Source organism: Zeugodacus cucurbitae, chromosome 6 (assembly GCF_028554725.1).
Source record: "Zeugodacus cucurbitae isolate PBARC_wt_2022May chromosome 6, idZeuCucr1.2, whole genome shotgun sequence".
Lineage (NCBI taxonomy): Eukaryota > Metazoa > Arthropoda > Insecta > Diptera > Tephritidae > Zeugodacus > Zeugodacus cucurbitae.
Window position 1 is genome coordinate 27,456,263 of NC_071671.1, and position 24,411 is coordinate 27,480,673.

A 24,411-nucleotide genomic window follows, 5' to 3' on the forward strand; every position below is an offset into this window, starting at 1 on the left:
ACACAGTCGAATTTGGATTGCAAAAGTTTATTTCATAAATTCAAAAAATAAATGTAATTTCGAAATTGCATACTTTGCATTGTTATTGGTATTATTATTTTTATTATTTTTATTTTATTTATTTTTATTGTTTTTGTTGTGTTAGCAAGTTGTTCTACCAACTATGAAAACCTTAATTCGAATCCAACATAATAGGTATGTAAGTATATTACTTAAGCAACTAAACTAAAATTGAAATGAAATGAAAATTTAATAATAATAATAATAGTTAAAATGAACTGAAAATTACACTATACACATAAATTCAAATAGACAAATATATATATATATATATTTAAGGCAAATTCCCGTTATAGTATGTAGTGGCAAATCATTAGTTCAATAGAAGATATTCAAAGGGAATTCGTAAGAATAAAATAATTCGGAGATTTGTGTGCATGCGCAGAGCGGAAGGAAAAAAGTAACTAAATGAACAAACAGAAAATGAGCAGATTGTGAGCTGTCCGCGTGGTTAACGGGTACATGGCATGAAGCTTGGCTTAACCTTAAGCGTGCTAAAGTAATTACAGTTACGAAATATTTATATGAGCGCATAGGCTGAAGTTGAGCGTTTGGCGTACACACTCCCGTGTGGTTGTTGCTTTTGTTGTTGTTGGTGTCGACACACGGCAGCACAGTATCACCGACCGCCACCACCACCAGCCGCAGCACCACCGCCGCCGCCGTTCACCTCAATTGCGGCTGTGGTCGTTGTCGGCGTCGCACTGGACACCGTCTCATCGCAATTGGCCTTCGGTTGTGTTTTATTGTTTACAATATTCGTGCTGCTACTCACCACCGGCGGTGAGGTGCTGCCACCAGTGGTGGAGGTCACGCCACCGGCGCTGGCACACGCATCGGGCGTGGTGGTCGTCGGTGAGGTTTTGTGCGTGTGTGTGCTGCTGTTTGTGTTGGTGTTGGTCGGCGTTGCTGTCGACTGCACATCTGTGACGCTAACCACCGGTAGCACCGTTTCGTTGGGCGGCGGCACACTTTGTGTTTTGAGCGCAAAAACATCAGTCGTGGGGTCACCACCGGTGGTTTTGACAATGGTCTCTGACGGTACGGCCATAACTTTGGAATTGTTGCTGTAATTACCTGAACCTGCTCCTGTTCCATGTACTCCGGAATCACCACCTCCAATTGTTGGCTTCGCTGGCGGCGACACAGATGTATGCGGTTCGGCCGTGGTGGACATCGCGCTGTTGGGACTGCATTGACGCGCCGGATCATCAGCATTGTTGGAGACGGTCATATTGTATGCGGCAGCATTATCTTTGGCGGCTACTGTGGGCGATGTCGATGGACTTCTCTTATCGGTGGTGCTTACATTGAGCGAGAGATTTTTTGCGATCCCTGCGGAGGAATCTTTGCGTTCCCCAACGGCAGTTGCTTCCACTCCACTGCCACCGTTCAACTCATTTGGATGTGTATTGTGACCGCCGCCGCCACTACTGGCTACGGATGAGACCTGTACGCTGGAGTTGGAATTCGAACCGGTTAGATCTAATGTGGCCGGCTCGAGTGCACTCGGCGTCAAGGTGTTTTGTTTGTCGTGTATTCCAGCATTTTGTTGGTGTTGCGTTTGGCTCATGGCCAGCTGACGTGCAGCGTGTGGACTGCTGGCTGAGCGTCCACCGTTTTGATTATGCATGCCGGGATTGTTGTTTGACGATTGCGTTGTTGCTTTCATTGTTATCGGTGATGCCGAATGGCTGCGACCCGAATTACTAGTTAGCGAAAGGGGCATTGAGGTTGACGGCTGTTGATGCGCTGATGTGGGCGCCAATCCAGCGCTGGATAGATGCTGTTGACTAGAGTGATGCGAGTGGTAGAGTGAGTTGCTCATTTGCGGAATGTGTGAGGACAGCGTTGAAGTGGCTTGCGTCATGCTAGTGGAGGACTGCAAACCCGATACTGAAGTTTGTGAAACACTATTGGGCACTGATACCTTCATGCTGGCACCCGCATTGCTTTGCATACTCAAGTTCAGATTGTGCGGCGATGTGGTAGTGGTCGATGTCGAGGCTATTGACGAAGAGTGTGGTGAAATCTGATGACTGGGCACCATTGCCGGATGGTGTGGTGAGATATGTGGATGTGTCAAATTTATACCGTGGTGTGACAAACCTAAAGCGGCTCCCGGAAAACCGGGATGCGTTAAACCAGCAGCACTTGGATGTGCCAGCCCCAGCGCAGATTGTTGCAGATGATGTGGTAGGCCACCAGGACCATGCGACAGCGATGGTACACTACCCAAACCGGGCAGACCGAGATTGAGACCCATTGCAGAGTGTGGGCTCTGACGTTGACTCGCCGCATGATATGCGGACATTGGCGGTAGACTGTGTAGAGCACCGGGCGGTGCACGCAAGCCTAAACTCAAGTGTGGCATCATGGGACCGAGTAGATTGCGACCCAATGGCGAATACAACTGGCTTGTATAATGATGCGAAGCTGATAGTATTTGCCTTTCGCGTTCTCTTGCTTCTCGCTCTTTCTCACGCAATTCACGCTCACGTGCTTCCTTCTCTTTCTGTTCCTTTTCACGTTGCTCCTTTTCGCGTTGTTCGCGTTCTCGTTGCTCTTTCTCACGTTGTTCGCGTTCCCGCTGTTCACGTTCACGTTCGCGCTCTCGTTGCTCCTTTTCCCGCTGCATTTCCCTTTCGTGCTCCTCCTCTCTGGCGATACGCGCGCGATGTTCCTCTTCCAATTTCATGCGTTCATGCAACGCGGAGCCCAAACCAAGCGCTGCACTCGGTATCATCGAATACAAATGCGAAGCATAGGGAGAAGCCATTGGTGGATAGAGGGCGTGTGGATGTGTGTGGTGAGAACCGGCTGCACGTAACATTTGAAAGCGTTGATCTAAGTACAATTGTTCGGAATAAGGCAGACCAGCTGGACTCAAGAATGGTCCTATAAAAGAAAATTACATTAATGCTAGATACAGAGTTTATATGATGAAGAGCGTGCGTTCACTCACCTGGCGGCATTGTTGGCAAACCGGCGAAGGTGGCATAGGCATCCAATGGAAAAGCGCCAGCCGGATGTATCAGACGTTCATCCGATCGATATGGTTGAAAACCACTGCGCGCCAACAACTCTGGCTGCATTTGCACCGACTGTTGCGAAGACATGCGTGCGATCTTCTCAGCTGGTTGCGGTGACGAGCCAGCGCGCTTTTTGGCCATAATACGTTCGTCTACGCCACTAATTTGCCCACCACCACCGCCGCCACCGGTTGGTGGCAGCCGATCGTTTGACATCGACGAACGCGTCGTATTGGACACATTCACCACATTGGTATTAGCAACACTCACCGCAGCGGGCACACCTACTGCAACGCCGCCACCGGGCACGCCACCACCACCGCTGCTGCCCGCACCTAGCGGTACTGCGCGTTCATTGCGTTCGACGCGTACATTAACATTGATATCATCTTCCTCCTTGATGTCGGCCTGCTTAGCCAAGTTGCGTAATGCTGAGGCGAAGGGTCCGCGTGCGCTCGCTTGTGCCGCGGTCAATGCACCTGGTACGCCGACCATTTGTTGTTGTTGCGCTTGTGCGGCTGCTGCTGCGGCCGCAACGGCCTGTTGATGTGCCTGATGCTGTTGCTGTTGTTGTTGCAAGGAGGCTGCTTGTAGGCCACTCAATTGATTGGGTGACATAACATGATTCAGCAACGCCGGATTGGACGTCATTTGCGCAGCAGCATTTGCGCCGCTGCTATTGCCAGCGCCGGGTGTGGTGGAGGGCGATTGTATGTGATGGGGCGATGGGATGGGTGGTGCTGGACTTGTTGCTGGGCGCTTTTGACCACTCTTTGGGGGAACTGCAAGATAAATAAAAGTATATATTTGATTAAAATTCCGGGTTTTTTTAAATAAATTATTTAATTAGCAAATATTTTTATATAATGGGTATTTTTAGGAGTAATTAACTTTCATTTCTAAGTGTAGCGCAAACAGTAATTATTTATGAATTAATGGGGTTTGCAGAGCTTCTTTAGGATGGTATTTTGCTTATTTTTCATAAGTTAAGACAGAAATGTTTATCAAGATGAAGATGGAAAATTGGAAAAAAACATTTTTGTCATATTTTACTGTCTTTACTATCAAAAGTTTAAAAATTAGTTCAAGTAAAGCAAAAATTATGTGATGTGTGATACATTTATAAGCCCATTGTTACTGGCCGCGAAATGCATGGTCTAAAAAGGATGAATGAAACTCAAGCCACTTCAAAGACCAAAAATTAACAAAAAAAAAGGATCGTTTATTTTGAGTTTTTGCCCGATTAATTCTGAAGTATATCAGATTCTGCGAGTCAGGATCAAATCCAACAGAAGAGGACAGAATTGATTAATAGCAGGGACCGGAAATAAGAGTTATTTTACAATTTTTAATAAAAAAAATCATACATAAAGGAACATCGTAGAAAAGTTTTGATTACACCATCATGATTTTTAGGTGAATTATAGCGAAATATTGTATGATTTTTAAATTTTGATTTTTATATATTTAGATCAAATATAAAAGTTATTTTTGATTTTTATTTTTTTAGATCAAAAATAAAAGTTATTTTTGATTTTTATATATTTAGATCAAAAATAAAAGTTATTTTTGATTTTTATTTTTTTAGATCAAAAAATAAGAATTATTTTTGAATTTTATATTTTTAAATCCATAATAAAAATCAATTCAAAATTTGTGACATATAAAAATTTGAATGATGCAGCATATTGTAATACATACGGCATAAATAAATAAATAAAAATTTTGAATTGATTTTTATTATGGATTTAAAAATATAAAAATCAAAAATAATTCTTATTTTTTGATCTAAAAAAATAAAAATCAAAAATAACTTGTATTTTTGATCTAAATATATAAAAATCAAAAATAACTCTTATTTTTTGATTTTTTTGATAAAAGTCATAAGAGTTACGGTCCCTGATTAATAGAAAATGTGTGGTCTCCCAGCTTCATTAAAATTGTAAAACTATTTTGTTCAGAAGACATTTTTTGAAAAACATCCGTAGTGATATGAAGGTTAAAATTAGGAATAAGATCCAAGGTAACCAACAAATCAAACAAGATTATATTTTTTTCAAGACTAACATTTTAAATTATCTAATAAAAAAATTAAAATTTTTAAGTATGTTTACTTTTATTAACCCCCTAAAGATGGGTTTCGAAATTTCCAAATTAAAAAAAAAAAAATATTGCCTTATTAAATACATAGTCCAAAATGTTTAAAATATCATCCAAAAATATCAAAACAATCGAAGTAAAATTTCAAGAGATATACTCTTTGTAATTTCAGCCCATCAGGTCACGTCATAAACTCAATTTTGTAAGTCGGTGAACACGATTTATCGAAAAGTTATAAAGCGATTTTGTTCAAATTTTGCATACATCTTTGAAATAACATTATCTCGTTAATGAACTACTTAAGCAACTATTTTTTTCGAACCGATATATGGCGAAATTATAGCCAAATAAGAATGTTTTTTGATTAAAATTCTGTCAAAAATGAAATACTGAACTATTTAAATGATATATGTGATTGTATATATTTAAAAAAAATCTAAAAGTACCCTTATTTTTAGCTCCTGAAACCCACCTAACCCCTGAATTGATCTTTGGTACGTTAAATCTTTGAAATCCAATCTGTCAAAGTATACCGAACACAAATGTCAAACATTTGTTTCTTATACCTTTCAAACAACCCTAAAAGCAATAATTATTTCTCTAAAATACTTCAAATTAAAATTTTATAATATTAATTATAAAAAAATACAAATAACAAGTCAGGAAGGGCTAAGTTCGGTTGTGACCGAACATTTTCTACTCTCTCTACTCTCCATTGAAAGTTGGAAACCCTAATATTAGGTTAGAAGCACCGAGGTCCTCATGTACGATATATTGAGGACTTGAAAACCTATGGTCCGATTTCGTCGTTTTTTAGAAAGGTGCTATCACACTATAATTGCAGTATTTATACAAAGTTCTGTTCCGATATCTTCACTAGCGCTTACCCTTCTGTACCTTCTTTATAATGAGATTTAAGGTTTCTGGTATTTTCCCTTAATGAAATAAAGCATATTTAGTAGTTTTTAACATAACTTTTGTATGGGAGGTAGGTGCCTCCATTTTTGGACTGTATAAGGTAGTACCTAATAGAAACGATTCTAGAAGGTTTGGTTGATATCGCTCAAAAACCGTTGTAGGGGACGGGGCCACGCCCATTTTTCCAAAAAAATTACATTCAAATATGCCTCTCCATGCCAAACATTATTTTCATAGCTGTATTTATGGCTTAGTTAAGGCACTTTATGTGTTTTCGGTTTTCGCCATTTTGTGGGCGTGGTAGTGCTTTTCTTCGAAAGCAACTTTCCTTTGGGGCCAAGAAACAAGAGTGCCAAGTTTCATCAGAATATCTTTATTTTTACTCAAGTTGCAACTTGCACAGACGGACGGATAGACAGACATTCGGATTTTGACTCGCCTCGTCGCCGTGATCACTTTGGTATATATAACCCTATATCTAACTCGTTTAGTTTTGGGCGTTACAAACAACCATTATGTGAACAAAACTGTAAAACTCTCTATAAAAATTACTAAATATAAATTAATAAAATGTTAGAGAGGTTTCCAAGTTACGGAAGGTAATTTGTATGAAATTTGACTTCTATTGCCAATTCAAGAGTTCGAGTTATGGAAAACTTTGAGTTACGGAAGTTCAATTACTACTTCTGGCAGAGGAAGAAAAATAAAGATTTTTGAAATATTTATGTAAACAATTTTCAAATTTTAAAATTCATTGATTGTGTCGAAGTAACGAAACATCGATTCCTCACATAACTAACAAAAGTAACAGAATCAAAGTTTCTAATAAAATTAAGAATTAATCTCAATTTGAGACAAAAGTAATACCCAAAATTAATATAGTACCATTCACAAACATTTTTAAAACAATTACGCACGATTATTTGCAGAATATACGCACCATAAATATATTTGTATATAAGCAGGTGTATGCAGAGGCAGGCACATAGCAAATAAATTGCATATTGAGCGCAAACAAAAATGAATATGTTATGAAATTTAGATTTTGATTGAATTTCAATTAAAAACGAACCTACAAACAAACATATACATATGCGTGTACATACATATGTAGAGCTGTTAGTATGCACGGTTTGATGATAGATAGATAACATTACCAACAACTCACCACAAATCGGTATTGGTGCATGGATGCTGGGCAATCCTCTCGGTAGCCATTCCATCATTTATTTTATATTACCGACACACAACACACACAAGCACAAACACAAAATATTGCACTGACGAGAGCGTCGTCTCGTGTGAGCGAGTGAAAATACGAGCGTACGTATGAACGACGGCGCGCGAGCGCTACTCTCCAAATGAGCGTAAGTTGTTACAACAATTATTATTATTTTTTTTTTAGATACCGTTAGTTATTTATATTTTCTCTTTAGAAAATTTTCACTACTTGCTATTTAGTATTGACACACTGTACGATTTTTGCTGTTTACACACACTCATATAATTTAGTAGTGACACTTTATGGAAGAGGCTCGTCGTCTTCTTCACTTTATTCCTCTAACGTTTACGTTTCAATTCACGTCTGTCTGTTTTGACTGTATTCAACTTATTTAATATGTAAGTTGCATGTGATGTGCACGTCAACGGTGTTGGGTAGCACACTAAACTGTATATTAATAGTGGTGTTATACAACAACAATAACAAATAAAAATACAAAAACCATAAGTAGAAAACACGTAACCACAGTTATTGTCCACGAAAACAATCCAAAAACACACACAAAAGGTAAACAATAGCGGAAACAATTGCGTTGAGTTGAGTTGGTGTGTATGTGTGCGGTGTGACGGCGCACCAACACCAACACTAACACACAAGCATTTAAAAGCAAACAATAGAGTAGGGGTGCATTTAATAGTAGCAGCAGCACAGGGGCAGAGCACAGTAGAATAGGTAGCACAACAATCAAAAAGAGGGGTTGAAAGACTTTTGTTAACACTTCACGCATACACGAGCACAAACACACACAGCCACACACGACGCGTGAGTGCAACAACAAAAGCACTCATACGCCAACCGCAATAAAACGCAAGGATAACGACATGCCGCTGACGGTACGCTGTATGCGGTCACCGTGTATAGGGGGTACAACAATATTTGTAGTTGTAGTTGTTGTTGTTGTTACTGTGCTTTTGTCAGCACCGCGCTGAGCGCTGTGTAGTGTTGTATCGGATGTGAAATGGGAGTGTCAGGCTACTGATTGCGTTACACGCTTGCATTTCGTTATGGTACTTGGTAGTGTTGTTGTTGCTGTTGCAATTATTGTTGTTAGTATGCTGCTTGCTTAAAGAGTTCTGAGCATGAACTCTGATACCTTTGGTCCCTTCAACGGAATATTGTATGTATTTTGCACTTTTCATGTTTGACTGGCGCTGCGGTTGTTGTTGTTGTTGTAGCTAGTTCGCTGTTTGTTGTTGTTGTAGTTAGCTGTCACTTAAGTTGTTGTTGTTGTTAGTGTTACTCGTGTTACACGTTTTTGTGTTTCTTGAACTGCACACTTAAACTTGTTGGCATTTGTAGTTTGCAGAGCAAAAAATAAAAACAACAAAAACAAAACAAAATCGCTAAAAAGTGTACTCTTGCTCTGCACACTTGCATACATAGCTATAAAAAATACACAAACACTCCCGACTCTGCGCTCTCCTTCTTAGTTTTTAGTGTTCTTATTCTTTTTTTTTTGTTTTTGTGGGCTCACAATTTGCAATGCGCGCCTCACGAAGGATGTTGCAAGGTACACACCAGTCAAAAAGTTCGTTTTCGCACTGTTCAATACATATCTATATATATGTATGTATATTTATTGTTGTCCCGTGGAGCAAGTAGGCGCTGCTCCCAATACGCACACACACACACACGCACTGGCTGGCTGGAGAAGAAAATTCGTGAACAATTATGTTTGCGGAGACAATGCATTTTTCGGGGTATCAATTTTCAGCTGAAAAATTGCGCTAGCGCCCTGTGTGTTGAGTAAATTATCTGCATTTTTCACGTTTCTTAATATTCACACACTTGATTTCTTAAGTTATTTCAAATTTGAAGGTTGATTTTTTATTTATTTATATTTAAGGAGTTAAAAGTTTATTCATTTTTTATCCATAAATCATATATAAATGACAAAATCCTTTTATTTTCGGTGACAATGAGAATTTTATGCAATCTTTTAGTAAGCAGAAAAAAGAGGCTATAGAAACTGTTATCTTAGAAGAAAGTGATCTGGTTGCACATGTTACTTACTATAAAGTCGTATTCTCAACCCAAAAACACGTGTTGGTAATGAGCTTTCAAGCATTACATGCTAAGACGGAGTGAAATTAATATCAGTTTCTCCCAGAAAATTAACACACGGTTATTATTTCGAAAATACACAAAAAGGGTATCACAAGGTCTATATGTATTCCCAATAAAGATGAGACGATCTGACGCAAAAAACTGATTTAAAATGTAAGTAAACCCTGCAGGGGATAAATTGTTCCGTCATCTCTACATTACAGAAGGTTCTGGTAAAAATCTAAGTGCAATTGTATGTTTTCTATTTAAAAATCCTTGCATAAAAATTTTAAATATGCATATCTGTCCATCTGTCCCATCACTTAAATTGAAATTTATAGAATAATAAAGAAAATTTTAAGGGACTAAGCGAGAGTTTTCTGTCAGAGTAAAACTGTAAAACAGCTTTAAGCTGAGAATAAGTGTAAATTGTTATAAATCTAGGGAATCATGAAAGCAAAACAATCAAAAATGATGCTCGGTACTACTAATGGAAAGAAATACAAGAAAAGCAATCTTCTTCTTGAGAGTCTTTGATATACATAGTTACATTTCAGAAAGGACGAAGACTTCGAGCTTTGCAGTTATTACTGATGGAACTAAGTAAACGTAAGCAAAGTATCACTCTGAACAATTACGAACTTTACAACTGTATGCAATGTGCTAAATGCCTCATGTGGTTTTATCATAGTAGAACTCTCTACTGGGCCTAAATCATATATAATAGATAAAACATACTAAAATATTGATGTCGATGGAAGCTGAGTGAGGATATTAGTGTGCATAATATAGAATTTCTAACTTCTTGTTTAATTCACTTTTATTATGCACGTATTTGAGCTCGATCACTGGAAATATTTTAGGTTATGTTCGTATTTGAGCTCAATCAATGGCGACAAAATGTGGATCAACAAGTTCACAACTAATTTTTTTAATTTTTTCTTTGAAGCAAATTATTACTTTGTTTTATTACAATATTTTGTAAGGGTTTATGAATATTTATTTTCCATAAAACAGACTTAATTAATTGTAACCACATATATGCTTTATTTTTGTTATTTGGTTTTAACGGATTTCTTAGTTTGTTTAATGACTTTTTTTATAGTTGCAAATGAAATATGCATATTAAAAATAAAAAACAATATATTATTTTTCACATTTTAGAAATTTAATGTGTATTTTTGATTTATTTAACAAAAAAAAAATACTTTTTTGTTCTCAAATGAATTAAATTTTTTAATTTTATATTTTTCAGTATTTTTTGAATGTATTTCATGAGTTATAAATTTTTTGAAAATTTCCATAATAAGATGCTGTATCCTTTGTATGTATATATTTTGTGTTGATGAGTTATATATTATTATGCGATTTCACTTGTGATTTGCAGCACTTTTAGAGTACAAATATGACTATTTTTTATAATTTAAGTTTTTTAAGTGTATTATTTATGGAATTTTATTGTTTTTGTGTTTATTATTTATAAAACTTCAATATTTTACGTGCGAATTCCGTTACTTCAGTTGGAAGATGAAGATAAATTGCTGCATTTTTGTAAATTTTATGTGGTTTTAGGTTATGTTTTCCAAATTATTTTAAATACAATTTGACGGTATAATACATTTTATATGTTTTTAATATATTTAACACAACTGCATGTTGCATACCTTTAGGCGAATTAACTATTATAGTATATTATTAAAACAATTTTGAAACTTTTTTCAGACATTTTGAATCAAAATGATTTCAAGAAATATTTTAAATTCACATTTTCCGCTATTTTTCGCAATTTTCAATAATTTTCAACAACATTCCCACACATTTTTGCGATTTTCCATGCAATCAAGTTCATTTTCTTCACAAACTTTCACAATTTAAAGCAACAAAATCGAAATTTTCGAATTTTCTTCACAGCAGCGACGTTGCCATAATCAATACACAAATAATCGCATAAACACAACGTCAAAAAGCAAAAAAATTGAAGACCAAAAAAGAAAAAAACACCAAAACGAAAATTCATGTGAATGTGTGCCGTGCGCCGAGTGTGGGAAAAAAGGACGAGACCGACGACACAGCATTCGTTTCGTTGCGCTAAACGCTACAATAATCACTTTGTTCCATACACAAACCTCATGTTGTAGAGCCTTAACGCCGGCAATAAAACCACACTCGCACACTCATTTACTTTAAGTTAATCCGCTAAATCGCTTTTGTGTATTTGTATGGCATTTATGATGATGCTTTTTTCCATGCATTTTCCTTTGCGCAATTTTTTTTCCTCACTTTTCGCTCTTTGCTTTTGTTGTATTGCTGAGTCGGTCGGTCGTTTGTATTTATTTGGCGCGTTTGGCAGTGTAAAAGCTGCTGCTGCTTATCCAAGCAATACCCACTTAGTACTGCCTTAGTGCCTAAGTCCCTGCTTTGATTGTACGAGCAGTGAGTGCTCTTCTACGCTGCAGCAGCTGCTGCTTCTACTTCTTCTGCTACTTCATCCTCTACAGTTACAGTGAGTGCTAGTGATACTTCCACGGCTGCTGGTGTTGCTAATATTTACTGTTGTTGTTCTTGTTATAGTTGTTCTTATTGTTGTTGTATATAGTCTTTTGAGTGTTCTCAGCGCTCGCAGTTTTGCTGAGTTGACTGAGGTTGCCGCAGGTAGTGTGAGTGCTACTAGGTACTTGATAGGCGTGCACTATACACAACAACAACGCTGTGATATGATGGAAATGTGCACGCTTCCGTTCGATGGTTATGACAAAGACGCGTCAAAGTATACGAAAGAACTAAAGTAAAATTTCTCTACATTCACGCTATGCCGGAGTGCAGAGAGATTGGATGCGTTGTGCGTCCCTAAGAATGTCAGATGCCAACCACAAGTGCCACACGCATACACACCTACATACGTATAGTTCTATATGGAGATATGCAAGAGCATTTGTAGACAGCCGTAAATGTTCTCAGGCATTAATACCAAAACGCAGTTCGTGCACATGCAACTCTGTGTCTGTGTGTTGGGTACACATTCAGGCACAACAACAATAACAGTTGCAGTTCAACTGCAAACAATGTGGCAGCAAGTGAGTAGTGAGTGACACCAACAATATACCAACTTGTACCCTTTACTGTTACCCGTTACCGTTATAGTCATCGTCGTCACTACCACCCATACGATGATTGCACTCGCACCAACACCACTTTAAAACACAACTCAACTCGAAACACAACACAGTTCCACCACCACCACTACACACCACACACCAAGCGCTGTCAATGAGCACTAAGCAAATAAGCGCGACGACGACGTACCAACGAACCAACACTACCAACCAATGCGACCGACCATCCGACCCGACGCAACATAGACCTTTGCTTGCTGCACCACACACTAATAATATAGACCACCGTCACGCTCGCTGTTCGAAGTTGAACTGTCTGTGCGAGCACTACTAGGTTGGCAAGCTGAGCGCAAAACTCGCACCAGTGAGCACCAGAGTTTCGAGGAATCACTTCTAACCAACCAAGCTACAGAACGAGGAGATGACGACGACGTCGACGACGATATTGGCTGCAGGACGCAGTGGCAAATAAAAAGATGCGAGAGCGAAAAGTTAAGTTATGTGAACGGATGACTGACAAACTGACTGACTAGCAAGGCAAACGAACTGACTGTCCGACTGGCTGGCTGACTAGCATGGCAGACGCACTGCTTGTTTAAATGACAGCCGGAGAAGAAGCTGAACATACACACCCACACACATAAGAAGATAGCATTATAAAGGACGAGCTGAACGGAAGTTGCTGGCTCAGTCTAACCATAGAACTGCATGACAGCATGAATGGGATTGCTTGTTCGTGTGCGCTTGTGTTGTTGGTGTGTCGGTGTAACAGGAAGTGTTGCATATCTTCACAAATTCTTTCTTAGTTACTGTTTATCGGTGTGTGATGTGATGCTTGACTTACTCACTCACTTACATCAACACACTTAAACACACAGAGAGACGTGTGTGTGGGCGACACAGTCATAGCTTTCGAGTTGGTAATAAGCATAAACGGTATTAAAGCGACACCGGAACAGCAGGATAACATCCTCATCATAAACGCTGCTGTGTTGTTGACGTCGCTGCCGTTTTTATTGCTGACGCGCGTGTGTATAATAATAGCAAAGCGTTTTTGTACACCCACTTCGGTGTGATTCTTGTAACAGTGAATTGGAAAAGTATTCCATAAAGAGATTTCAGATTTTCAAAGTAATAATATAATAGAATAAGTTTTTAAGAGCTTTTAGAGCTTTCATCGAAATCATTAGAGCTTAGAGCTTTTACCCGAAAATTCAATTTAATATTTTTCAGGAAAGAAGCAAAATAACAAAACAAATAATACTTGAGTTAAGGCTATTATTAAAGCTCGTAGAGCTTTTTGCGGCTAGTTAAGCTTGTTATAAACTAAGGTGTACCATATTTAGCAGTTCAGTACAATATTAACGTAATTGGGTTCCTTCAAAAGAAATATTGGAACCGATGCTATTAGAGTTAAGCTGCTTTGAGTGTTTTCATAGCTGACTGGTGCTTAAAGCTTACATAGGCAATGCATTATTTAACATTAAAGAGATATAGGTATTAAATACACTTCAATAAAAAGAAATTATTGTAAATAAGCTCATTGTGGAAGCTTTCAAAACTTTCATAGGAAAATAATAAGTTCAGTACAACTATTAAAAGCTTGAAAGATTTCAAAAAGTCCATAGCTTACAAGTGCTTAAAGCTTACAAAGCCAATTCAATTATTAAATGGATATAATAATCAATATCTTTCAAAAAAAAGAGAATATTATAAGCTTTCATATGATAATACTCAAGATATTAAAATATATGATACAGGAGTGAAGATTATTATAAAAGCTTTCAAGCTTTATTCAGCGATTGTGAGATCACATATCTGAGCGGTAAGCAATACAGCTAAGCTTCTTGAACTTTTACAAAGTAGTTGAGCTTACGTGAGCTTTTTATTACGATTTAACAGTTAAAAATTAAACAGATTGAATATAAATATTATTTTTAATATAATAAAAATGAGGTTATGGAATCCTAAGGTCATTATTAACTCTTTCTAAAACTTTTATTGTGTAAAAAATCAAAAAGTTAAAATATATCATACGAGTGTCAATATAATTATGAAAGCTTTTAAAACTTTCGTTGGTTACATAATGCATTAGTCAGTATGTTTCAACTATTTGGCGCTGTATGAGTTTTTTTCTTGAACTGTCGCTGCAACTAACCCCACAATTATTTTTTATAACTATGTGCTCACAACATTTCAGTAGTCACTGTAACTGTATCCAACACATAGCGGATATTGCGAGGGTGAGTTCAACCCGAGGGTTGTATTACATTTCTTTCGAGTAAACCACCAAATGTCAGCGCTACTCGCTCTCTCCTCCAGCGCAACGAGATGCGGCGTACGTATGCAGATGCTAGAGACATACGATACTAGAGCATAGGCGAATACTCCGAGTACACGTAACGGAAGCAGTACGTACTTCTCAGTTGTTGAGCTGCTGAGCGACTCACTGAAGATATAATAGCAACAACGCAACATCCCCACAACTGAAGTAGACACAGCGATTGCATTGAGAGCCAGACGCCAGACACCAAAGCAATGTTGTAAAAAAGTAAATAATGAGCGTAACGTTTGAAATTTGTTAATAATGAACTTTCTAAATGTGATTATTAAAGATTAGTTCATAATCTTTAAATGTAGAAGCATGAATGGGTAATCGAATAAACATTTCTTGGATTGCATATAGAAAAAAGAGCACCGAGAACTACAAATTGGTTGGAGCAAATGAAGACAAAATGCTCCCACACACATACATGGTAAGGCAATATGCGCGCTCTGGAGCGCCAAGCACCCAACAATGCTAGAGTCAATAGAGAGCAAGCAGCCGAAAATTAATGCCCTGCGCCTGCAGGAGTACAAATGCATACCCATGCTGTCGAATTCGAACGGTGTGTAAAAAAATGTATCAACGGTATATAAGGTAGTATAGATTATACACATCCACACAAGAGAAACGGCAGAATGACGAAGTGCACATCAACTACACTCACTGACTGCAACAACAACAATGATAACAATGACAACTGCGTCGACAAGAACTGCACTTGGCCTCTGTGTACCTCGAGGTGAAGTGGAGTACATGTATCTACTAGTAGCATTTAGATACACTACACACACCCACACATATTCTCATACAAACTCACACATAAGCATTTGTAGTTGAAATACGAAACTGATGGCCGCAATAAAATCAAACCAATATCCTTCAGTGGACACACGACTGACTTCTCGCATTCGTAACAGTCTGCTGCCATTGTGGTTTTTATGCCAACCGACTAAGAGTACTAGTGCGAAAATTTTGCTGAGTTTGTTGAGTATTTGAAGTGGTGTAAGTGGCAGAGGGGGAGGTTAGGCGTAAAATAATAAAAAGAAGAAAGAAACAACAACAGCAAAAGTTTGCATAGAGCTTTGGTGTGGGTGAAGTGTAAATAATACTGGCACTGGCAGTCATACAATGTATAGTGGTGAATGTATGTTGGTGTGTATGTGTATTCACTGGTAGTCACGACGAAGTTAGCAGCAGGTATGCATTGCGATTTGCTCCGAGTTAAAATTACTTAAGATTTGCATATACTGGCACTTAGTACTCGCACCATTTGACCGTAGAATATTTTTGAGGGGGTGAGTTGGTAATGCCAGCAATTTGTAGTAGCAGAGTTGCCAATGCGCAGTACAAAAGTTGAAAATATGCGTCAAATATATTATTCAACGAGCTTTGTAAACGCCGAGAAGTGTGTGCACAGAGTTTGGATAATGCAGCTAAAACTTACTACTATATATGTAAAGTTAAAATTATTAAATGACTTTTGATTGTCAATTAGATTTAAACGAGCTTCTCATCCTATTACAAATAATTTTTTTTTGTCAGGTGTTTAAGGTTATATGATTACAAGCACATCAGAAAGTACGAAAAAAACGTGAAATTAAACATAAGCAGTTTTTATTTTCATTTATACAAAAAAAAATCAATTTCGAAAACTTTTCGAATATCGAAAATTTATCGAACCCCTTAAATGAGTAAAACAAATCTAAGAAATTAAATTAAATCCCTTAAAAGATTAAAAATTTCTAAGAAATTAAACTTCGAAATTTTTTCGAACATCAAAAATATTTTCGAAAAAAAAAATATTAAATTAGTTGTATACATTTTCAGGATAAAATTGTTATATTAATTTTTTTGTAGAAGTTTCATGAATAAAATATGTTAGGAAAAGCTTCAAAAATCGGAAAATGACGGTAGAGAGTCAAACACTTTAAGAAAAATTGTAATTTTACTTCGCCAATCCTATCCTCAGATCCAAGGTAAGGCATTGCATTAACTATGAAAAAATCCTTGAATTTGGTATACGGAAGACACTGCGCGATATATTCCTAATATCCAAACAAGGCTGTGGACTATACAGCTTTAAAGCATAGTAAATGCATAATCGAAATTTTTCGAAAACAGTATCAATCACAAGCGACTTCAATCTCATATTCTTTGGATATGGTCGAACAAGGTCACATTATCGCCCAATGACTTTATAATAACCGTAAAGAAATTATATATTCTTGGAGAACAGAAAAGTTCAACCCTAAGCGAAATAAAATCATACTATACCGGCTCAAACTTTCTTTTAAAGTTCATTGATCTGTTGAAAATGAAAGAAAAGAAAACGATAAAAGGATAAAAAGGAAGAAGAAAAAAGAACGAAGTTTTCCGATATGAGATCGCCATCGAACAATACAATTATGAAGTCTACTTTAAGAATCAATAACTGCTAGATCAATTTAGTTTTTTTGCTTTTTAACTCAAAGGAACAGACCTTTTAGATATATATTTTTTTTTCTTTTTAACTCAAAGGTCTGTTCCTTTGAGCTAAAAAGAAAAAAATCTAAATTGATCCATCAGCTATTAAGCCTAAAAGTAGGCTTTTTCTTTCTTCTGTATTGTAGATCTTTTCGAATTATCATAAGGTGGAGACTTCGAGTACGAAAGTTGTTTTAGTGAGCTTTTAAATTTTCGAAATCACTACACACTCCAAAGATAAGATTTATCCTATCCATCCTCAGTTATAACTTCAACTTCCTTGGCAACTCGTTCTACAAACTACAGATGCGATTGGCACAACTTCTCCCTTAAGACTTTACCACATAATACCTGCTAAGTATTAATAATATGATACTAAATGTTGGTGGGTGCACTCAAAACTGGTGCGTGCTACTTAAATATGGTCATAAACACTTCCAGCCAATTGAATAGCTGCAGCCGAAGCAAAAAAAAAACATGTTTCGATATATAAACTCTGGACATTAGTCTTCCTACATATATAAAACATTTTAGGGTAGTTGTATTGCAACGGCTTCCGCAAATAAACTAATGTTAAATGAAGCGAATTGTTCGCTGATGGAAAAATGTTTGAACTTTTGATTTACTTAAGCGTACGTAAATGACCTTTTCGGGTATCCGATTTCGACATTATGTTTATTCCTATATTTGTTGTACATATAGATTATATGTACATATGTATACAACTAAAGTAACGTTTTAGTATTTTGCTTGTGACTTACCATCTTTTGTTTTTTCGCCTTGCTTCGGCGATGCAATCTTCTTATTAGAAATGGATCTGAGGGTGGTGTTGATAGGCTGTAGTGAAAAAAAAAGATAACAAATAGTATTAAAATATTTTGTAATCAGTTTTAGACATAAAAAATTTCGAATTCGAATTTTTCGAACATTGAAAATTTTTCGAACATCAAATAGTTAAGCAATAAATACATTTTTAAACTGTACTTAATTAGCTCATCGCAATATCCGTTTCACATAATTAAATTATTATTTTTACGACTTAAGTAAAAGTGTAAGCAAATCTTTTGACTGACCAGAACTACGTCACTTATTGAAATATTGCTTATTAATTTCTGAGTACTCGCATGTAAAAGGTTTTAATTATCATCTTAATTTAATAAGCAATTTAGATTATACAGCAAATTAAATAATTTTATTGCGACACTAGAAATATAAGAGCGATAATAATATTACAAGCTGTATTACAAATGTACATACTATATATATAAGTACATATATATATTCATTCATACATATGTATATTCAAATATAGTATTTACTGTCACTTATTTGTTCTTATCTTTGTACCTTTATCGCGCACACGTGTACAAAATAAAAATACAATCATAAAAATCCACTTCGAGTGAAATCAGTACTGCAGTACAACAAAAAATATAGTCATATATTAAAAACGTGAGCAAAAAAAAGCGTGTTAAAATATAATATTATTGATTTCGTTCCCAAGTTACGAAATATTGAATTCTGCGATATTCATTGCTCAGTAATCGAGTCAAAATTATATTCCGCGCTTAATTAAGCAATAAAAAGTAATTGTAAGCAAAAATTTAAGTTCGAAAATTTTCAAAATTTCTAAAATTTTGTGTAGCTGCCGATAAGAAGATTTTACGATAAAAGTATGAATATTCAATGGTTTCCTATTGAAATTTTGAAATTTATTATATAATATGTTTTCTTTTGGTATTCTAGAAACTATAAATTTAAGTTTAACTTTATAATAAAAATATTAAAAATTTAACTTCGAAATTCATACAAAGGATTCAACTTCGAAAATTTTCAAATATCGAAAAAATATGTCGAACCTTTTAAATAATTAATAATTTCTAAGAAATTAAACTTCGAAAATTTTTCGAACATCGCTTAAATTATCGGTATATATTTTTTAGAATAAAAATCTTATAAAAAAATTTACCAAAAACCAATTTCAAAGGTTTTTTTAAGAAATTTGAAAATTAAGAAAATTTGTCTTTCAATTTATAAAAGAATTCAACTTCGAAAATTTTCGAATATTGAAAAAAATATTTGACCCTTAAATGATTAATAATTTCTAAAAAATTAAACTTCGAAAAATTTTCAAACATAGCTTAAATTACCGGTATCTTTTTTAGAATGAAATTGTTATTTAAAAATCTACAAATATTCAATTTCCAAATTTTTCGAATATCAAAAAAATATATTGAATAAATTAATTTAAACCAATCATAACTGTTAATAATACTCACAAATCGATCCGAACGCTCTCCGCATGGCAAACGCGCTACAGCAACATCCGGACTGTCCTCGGGCGGTGGTGGTTGTGGCACCCAATTGTATCCACGCCTAGAAATCGGTACACCAAAACGATCATGATGCGAGGCTTGTTGTCTGAAATTGACATTTGCGTACATGCAATGTTCTTATGCTTTTTTTGCTTTATGTATGTATGTGTGCTGGTTGCAGGTGTCTCAAATCAATTAATGCAATGTACTAAATACTATACCTAGCTATATAAGCAAAGATGTGTGTACATATGCGAGTTAAGCTCTATAAACTCTATAAGCTTGTGCTTGAGGCAAAGAGGTTGCAATTTAGTAAGGAAAAATATTAGTTGAGTAACAATTCGAAATTAGTTACCAATGCACAAAATGTGTGTAGATATGTATATGAAATTTTTTCGAAATTTTTCAAAAATGTATGCAATATAAATGTATATGTAGAAAAGCAAAAATTAAAGACTCAAAAGCGATTTTAAGTGCAAATATATTTATATAGAAATTTTTGAAATTTATTACATGCAATGTTTACCATTAGAAATCTATAAATGTTAAATATAGTTTAAATGTGTAGACTCAATGAAAAGGGTAAACAATTTTTCTTTAAATGTATACAAAAAATTCAACTTCGAAAAAATTTCGGACATTTAAAAAAAGTATAACAAATCTTCGAAATGAAAAAAAATCTAAGTAAACTTCGAAAAACATTCGAAATTCTGTAAAATAAAACATATTATTTTTTTGTTTCAATATAACCAAAAAAAAAATCGACTTCGAAAAAATTTCGAATATCGAAAAAATATATCGAATCACTTAAATGATTAGCTAGAAATACATTTGCATTATATTTTTTAAACTTAGTTTACTTTGTGTGTTTGTGCGATATTGTATTGTACGAGTATATTGAAATTTGAGCAAATTGTTTACTTAAAAGTTTAGGTTGCAAATTGATAGTGAATGTAAAGTAGGCATATAGAAAAGCAAAAACACGAAAAAATTAACTTCATATTTACCTAAGGCTCTCATAGCAATCCAAACAAACCACAGCGTATTCGCCATTCTCCAACAAAAGACCATCGCCATTTTTACGATTTTTCACAAATGGAAACTCATTAACGGGTAGTGCGCGTACACGTTTACGGTATGTCGTAATGCCGCACAAATGACAAATATAATCATGCCAATTGTATTTACGTTCGGTTGGTGCTATAGCTGCTGGTGTCTGTGCTTCATACCTAGAAAAGTCGAAACAGTATAATAATAATAATAATAATGAAAAAATTGTGTGCGAAAAAAAGCAAAAAGAATATATTTAATGAGCACACTACACTTACTTGCGCCACTGATTCAACATGGAGTGGTAGCAAAATGTACAAACAAGCGCTGAGTAATCCTTACGCAACTGTTCGGCATTTGGCAACGAGTTGTGTTTGAGGAGATGGGGGAAATATGGTCGAGAGCCCTGCAAAAACAAAACAAAAAGCAAAAATGGAGTGTTAAATAAAAAGTTAATATTATTGTAAATAATGTGTGAAGTGAGTTGTTGTTGTACACTTGAAAAAATATACTTAAAATGCTATAAATTACTTTTTATCTCTCTCATGCATTTTTGTTATTATTTTTAATTCTTTTAGTTTCACTGAAAACGATTTATTACAGAGCCTAAATGTACACAAGAGTTTATCAAGTAAAGTTTATGTAAATATATAATTTTTAATGCTAACTCTTAGCAAAATAAATACAATAAAAACAAAAAATAATAATAAATATAAAAAAATTAGAAACAAATATATAAAAAATTAAAAAAAAAAATAAATTAAAAAGAAATTAAAAAATATAAACAAACATATAAAATAAGAAATATGTTTCAACAAATATAACTAAATATAAAATTTAAAAAAAATAACAAAAACCAGATTTTTTTTTCGAAGATAACGAAAAATATATGGTAATTCATTCTATAAATAAACGAATAAAAAAATAAATACCTGAAAACACACAAAAAATATATATATATAAATAGGCAAAATTATAAATAGGGTAAAAAATATTAACAAGATAAATGAAGAATCAATTAAAAAATAATAATAATTACAAAAAAAAAAAAATAAAGAAACGAACGAAACGAAGATAACGAAACATATTTAGCAATTCGTTCTAAAAATAAACGTACAAAATAAAATATTCGTACATAAATTAAATACAAGAAAAAATCAAAATAAAAAAAAAATTATAAAAAAATTATAAAAAAATTAAAAACAATTATACAAAATTAAAAAAAAAATTTTTAAATTAATAAATAAAAAAAATTATATAAAAAATATATATAAATAAATAATAAATTAAGAATAAATTAAAAATAATAATTCAATTAAAAAAAAATAACTTAACACAAAATTAAAAAAAAAACAACAATAATCAAAACCAAGATATGCTTTCGAAGATAACGAAAAATAGTTTGTAATTTGTTTCAAAAATAGTCGAGCTTACTACTACAACAATCATAGAAAGAACACTCATCTCATGAAAATTTCTCAAAACTATTTAGATTTTTGATTAAATTTTAAGTACCAAAACAATAACAAAAATAACAACGACTGGGACATATTCGAAAAACAACGCTAAAGCGATTTTGAAATTTAAAAATATCAAATAAATTATCAAAAACATTTAGAAAAGGTCATATGTTACAACAACAAGTATGACCACGTTTGGAAAACTGCCCATCATCGATATTTGAACTTAAATTATATTAAATTATATCATATATACTAAAGTACGAAATATAGTATATATATATATATATGTTCCAACAACAAAAATTACAAAACAAAACTATAAGCTAAAAAATAACCGTAAAAATGTTAATTTCTAGCATTTCAGTCGGTTTTTTTTATTTATAAACGGAGCTGAAAAGGTTTTTATTTTTTCTAAAAATTAAATTAAATAATAAAATCATTAACAAAATTCCAACAAATTTACCTCTTTACTGGCATACAACACCCGCGCCAATGTCAAATCCGAATGCAAACCGCATAGAAAACAATAAATCGATGTACTGGCAGGTGTTGAAGACACAGAAGGCGTAGACGGTGGTGTCGTTATTGTGAGGCCACCATGACGTGAACCATTCGGTGAACTTGAAGTGATCATCGGCGAAGGTATATTATATCTGTAAATATAAACGCATATAAAAAATGTGAAAACAAACAAATATTCTGCTTTACACACCTTCTATGCTCCAATGGCACACGCTCAGCATCCATTGTCTCCCACTGACGTGCCAAATAATTCACACAATCCTTACAGGCAAGCACACGATTATTGTTATCATTATTATTGACAGAGTTGCCATTGCCGCTTAGGCTGACGTTATCACGACCATTATTGCTGCTGCTGCTGCCGCGTAAGCAGGGAAAATGCATGGCATGCGAATTCATATGTTCGGCGCTTGTGGATAACCACTCCATTTTATTGGCGGCGCAGAGGGTTTTGCAAATGTAGCAGCTGTCGAAAAGAAAGAATATTTGATTGAATGATGTTAGTATTGTTTTTTGAAATAATTACGAAAATATTATATATGGAATTTTAGATATTTTTTTTAATTTTTCGCAAATAATTTAATTTCTATTTTGAGTTAATTTTTGTATTTTTATTTTTATTTTTCTGCTTAAAAGTTAAATGCCATTTATTTTAATTTTCGAATATAATTTGATTTCGATTTTGACTTAATTTTTGTATATTTAATTTTCTGCATTAAAATTAGAAGCAATTTTCGAATTTTTGCATTTTCGAATATATAATATTTCGAACATAATTTGATTATGATTTGGATATAATTTAACCATATATTTTTAATTTTAATTAATTAAAGTCGACTGCAAATTTCGATTTTTTTCATTTTCGAATACATTTTCGAATAAAATTTAATTGCGATTGTGAGATAATTTAACCATGCCTTTTTAATTTCAATTAATTAAAGTCGAATGTAAATTTGGAATTTTTTCATTTTCGAACAAAATTTAATTGCGATTTTTAGATAATTTAACCACACATTTTTAATTCAATTAAAGGCAAATGCCAATTTCGATTTTTTCATTTTCGAATGCATTTTCGAAAAAAATTTAATAGCGATTGAAAGATAATTTATCATGCCTTTTTAATTTTCTCCATTAAAAGTGTATTATCAAAATATATAAATTAAATTACTGTCTATTTAAAATTTCAATTTTATTTTCGAATAAAATTTTATTATGATTTTAGATGCTTTTTTTAATTTTCTGCATTAAAAGTATATTAAGAAAATTAAAAAATAAAAATTAATTTTAGAATTCGAAATTTTTAAAAACTTAAACCGTTACAATTTTTTAACTTTTTTGTATCGCAAACTTACGGATATTGTCCACGTTCACTGTCGCCTGGGCCCTGAGATGATGATGTCGGCGAATTGGGACGTGAATCACCCTGTCGTGCAAATTTGAAATCGCGCTGTGTGGATGGAGAACTATTTGAAATCGGTTCGTATGGCTGGAAAGGAAGTGAAATAGTTGGCAGGCACCTATATTAACTACATTTACATTTACCGTACAAATAGTAGCTAAGGCATACGCTTACAAATACAACAATTTAAGATACCAACAAACACATTGAGAAAACTAAAGCTGTACATATGTATGAAAGTATGTAAATATGTACAAAACAAAAACAAACAAAATATTACACACATTTTAAATGTTTAAATAATAATAAAAAAATGCAATAA

The 24,411-nt window shown here is 34.3% G+C and overlaps 1 protein-coding gene across 3 annotated transcripts in view; it reads right to left on the reverse strand.

Moving 5' to 3' along the window:
- Positions 1-588: 588 nt before the first annotated feature.
- Spen_4 (Protein split ends) overlaps positions 589-24,411 on the reverse strand; it is a 39,514-nt gene continuing 15,691 nt past the window's right edge. For 2 of the 3 annotated variants that reach the window (XM_011190174.3, XM_011190177.3), the window contains 9 exons: positions 24,043-24,176; positions 22,881-23,156; positions 22,632-22,821; positions 20,984-21,111; positions 20,663-20,884; positions 19,620-19,761; positions 18,102-18,177; positions 3,026-3,874; positions 589-2,958 (listed from right to left, as the gene is read on the reverse strand). In XM_011190174.3, coding sequence (XP_011188476.1) covers positions 680-2,958; positions 3,026-3,874; positions 18,102-18,177; positions 19,620-19,761; positions 20,663-20,884; positions 20,984-21,111; positions 22,632-22,821; positions 22,881-23,156; positions 24,043-24,176 — 4,296 coding nt within the window. In that variant the 3' untranslated portion in view covers positions 589-679. The remainder of the gene's footprint in view (positions 2,959-3,025; positions 3,875-18,101; positions 18,178-19,619; positions 19,762-20,662; positions 20,885-20,983; positions 21,112-22,631; positions 22,822-22,880; positions 23,157-24,042; positions 24,177-24,411) is intronic. The other variant, XM_029042725.2, reaches the window with a different exon arrangement.